General features: G+C 58.1%; 2 protein-coding genes across 2 annotated transcripts; one reads left to right on the top strand and one right to left on the bottom strand.

Annotated features, from left to right (window-relative positions):
• Positions 1 to 246: 246 nt before the first annotated feature.
• On the top strand, positions 247 to 1353 carry VDBG_08647 (vacuolar amino acid transporter 1; the record flags this gene model as incomplete). Its single annotated transcript, XM_003000805.1, has 3 exons — positions 247 to 435; positions 514 to 579; positions 661 to 1353. The coding sequence occupies 3 exons, from the start codon at positions 247 to 249 to the stop codon at positions 1351 to 1353; spliced, it is 948 nt and encodes a 315-aa protein (XP_003000851.1).
• Positions 1354 to 2180: 827 nt separating this feature from the next.
• VDBG_08646 (conserved hypothetical protein) lies at positions 2181 to 3308 on the bottom strand (the record flags this gene model as incomplete). Its single annotated transcript, XM_003000804.1, has 1 exon — positions 2181 to 3308. One exon carries the CDS (start codon positions 3306 to 3308, stop codon positions 2181 to 2183), a length of 1128 nt encoding a protein of 375 aa, XP_003000850.1.
• Between the last annotated feature and the right edge of the window lie 12 nt (positions 3309 to 3320).

Genomic DNA, 3320 nt, shown 5'->3' with positions numbered 1-3320 from the left:
TTCGTAAAAAAAATTCGTGCTGTTCGCCGACACCCTCGTCCTGCTCTTCCCCGGCGTCCTGACCCTGACCATGTGGAAGTTCGTCTGCGCCCTGCTGTTGATCCCCCTGAACTTCCCCCCCCCTGCGCCTGCTGAGCTTTACGAGCGTCATTGGCATCAGAAAGATGCTTCTCCAGTGCGTCCCCCCCTCCTTGTTTTTTTCTTTTTCTCCCTTTGTACTGCGCCCATACTGGACGACCATCAAGCATGGTCCGTGTTGCTGACCGCGCAATAGTTGTGTCCATTGTTGTCATCGACGGCCTCATCAAGCAGGAGACGCCGGGCTCGCTCATCGAGCCGGCCCGCACCTACCTGTTCCCCGCCAACTGGCTCACCCTGCCCCTGTCCTTCGGCCTGCTCATGTCGCCGTGGGGCGGCCACAGCGTCTTCCCCAACGTATGCAACCCCCCCCTCTTCTGGCCCTGTGAGCATCGCGCCCAACGTACAGACGTCACTGACACGGCCTGCCTCAAGATTTACAGGGACATGCGCCACCCGCAAAAGTTTGGCAAGGCCATCAAGGTGACCTTTTCGTTCTCGGTACGCGCAACACAACGATCCCCCTTTCTCTGACTCGCCGTGATACGCACACGCTGACCGTGCCAATCTTTGCACATCCAGTACGCCCTCGACGCTGTCACGGCCGTCGTCGGCCTCCTCATGTTCGGAGACGGCGTCCTCGACGAGATCACGGCCAACATCCTCAAGACGAGCGGCTACCCCCGAGCCCTGACCGTCCTGCTCTGCGTCTTCATCGCCATCATCCCTCTTACCAAGATCCCCCTCAACGGCCGCCCCATCATCGCCACCGTCGAGGTCCTCGCCGGCCTCCACCACCATGCCATGGCCGACAGCGACGGCCTCGTCGGCCGCTCGGCGACCTTCCGCGGCTTCATGCGCATCTTCATTCGCGTCGCCACCATTCTCGTCTTCCTCGTCATCTCCATCCTCTTCCCCTCGTTTGACAGCATCATGGCCTTCATGGGCAGCGCCCTCTGCTTCACCATTTGCGTCATGTGCGTTCCACCCCCCCCCCCCTTCTCCTCCGTCCATGCCTTCCATGCCTTCCATGCCTTCCAGACTAACAGTTGCTCTTCCTCGTCTCGCCACAGTCTTCCCGTCGCCTTCTACGTCAAGCTCTTCGGCAAGGAAATCTCCGCCCAAGAAAGACTTCTCTGCTACGTCATCATGGCCGTCTCCACCACCCTGTCCTTCATCGGAACCGTATGGGCCTTTTTTGCCCAAGGACCTCATAGGCGCCGCGTGAACGGCAGCCTGTCGCATTTTTTCTTCTCTCTCGTAACAAACACGTAACAAACAAACAAGAAACGAAAGAAAGACGAGGAGAGGAGGGAAAGACGAGGGGCGCGACCAAGGAAAAGCACCGCCAGGTTGAGATCAGGAAACATGCCTTGTTTTTTTCTTTTGAGGAGGGGGGGGAGGAGAGGGGGGAAGAAACACCTTCTGCGTTCTTTTTGCATCATCGGCGTCACATGCATATATATATATATACACAGATACAACACCGCGAAATGTACAAAGTAGTCGTGGCACTCCTGCCGGCCCTCCATGCCCTCCCAAGTCGCAGCATGTCCACGCCGTCTTGCTCGCACAAGGCCCCGCCACTGCGTCCGCCTGTCGAGGCACGTGGCAGGTAGTCCGTCTTGTGGGGCGGTGTCAACTGAAGGGAAAGGGGGGCGGAGCGGGCTCATTTGATGTTTTGAAATCGACAAACGCCTTGGTGACAGGTTGAACCTCGCGTGATACCGATTGCCCTCGGGTTGTGCAACAGGGACATGTCACTACATCTGACCCATGGTTCTGAAGTCGAACACGGCCTAGGCTGTCACATATGGGATTCCCTCGCATCAGTTCCGAGCGCCTATAGGTGCTCGGGCACAGGCCACGCCACACGCAGTGGGCACAGATCCTAGTTAGCATGATCACGTTTCGGGGGAAAGCAAGATGTAGTGGGTAACCTCTGGTATTCTAGATTATTCTGGAGATAGCTAATACTCAGAAGGCGAGTTGAGACCGTGCATCCAAAAGGCTAGTCTGCATGTCGCGCATCAAGGCACACCCGGGTGCCCATGAGCCGACATGCACCTCAAAGAGGTGATCCAACTACAAGAGACGACCAGCTAGGAGTGAGCCTCCTGCCAGCCGCCAACCCACTCGACGTCACCGAGTTCTGAACGTTTGTCTCGGCGCCAGTAATTCCAATCTCTGCCCTTGTTCCATGGGCAATCCTTGTTTCGTTCCTTCACAGTCTTGTTTGGAGTCTGAATGTGTAATCCATACTGCTCCCAGAACCCCGTGACGGGTGTTGGCTGATGCGCCGTGACCGATGGCCGACGAGGCTTGAGCCAGTCAGGCGTTTTGTTTGGTTCTGACTGTCCGGCTAAGGCTCGACGTCGCTGGCCGAGGACAGCCCACTTGTCAACGTTGCTGCGCTTGGGAGGGGGGGAGTAACGGGTCGAAAGGTCCACCGTGGACGGCTTGGGAGCAGGAGCCTCCTGGAAGAAGAAGCCGTCTGCGACCAGGTCGTCATCGACGTCGTTGTGCACGACAGACGCGTTGTCGGCGACGACAGTGGCCTGGTCCGCCTCTGCCGACTTGCTCTCTTGGCTCCAGGTCCTGGAGTTCATGGCACGCAATGACTCGAGTTGCTGGCGAGCCTCTTCTTCCTCTTCTTCAATGTCCTCGTCCCACATGTCGCTCCAGCTCTTGGATACGACATCACTGAGACGACCGAACCCAAGGGATCCGGACGAGTGAACATTGCGAGGCTTGGACATGGTGACGGGGAGAGAGCCACTGATGGCAGAGGTGCGAGGAGGTGGTCGAGACACGGCGGGAACCGGACGTTGAATGGCCATGGACTTCATCGACGTACCCATGGTCAAAGTCGAGTTGAAGGTCGAAGAGAAGGACGGTGCCTCGATGGACCCGGAGAACCACCCGGCTGTTCCACCAGACTTGGAGAAGAGGTCTTCCGAGTAGCTCTCGTCGTCGGGGATGACGCTGAGCTGGCGGATAGGTTTGGGGGGAGTGGTGTGCAGGGCCTTGGTCCAGGGGAAGGCGCCGTTGTCAACCATTGGGCTCTGGATAGATGGGGTGCGGAGAGGCTCGCGGTTGGCACTGGCCACCACAGTCTTCTCAGTGGAGCAGAAATCATCCATATCCTCCTCTGACGTGGTGAAGCTGACGAGACGGAGGAGAGCAGCGCGGGCTCCGATGAGTGACCGCTTCTTCGGGTCAAGACTCATCAGTGCACGGAA

This window comes from Verticillium alfalfae, genomic scaffold (genome assembly GCF_000150825.1).
Source record: "Verticillium alfalfae VaMs.102 supercont1.13 genomic scaffold, whole genome shotgun sequence".
NCBI lineage: Eukaryota > Fungi > Ascomycota > Sordariomycetes > Glomerellales > Plectosphaerellaceae > Verticillium > Verticillium alfalfae.
Note: the sequence above shows the minus strand (reverse complement) of the source record. Positions and strands in the feature narration are given on the sequence as shown.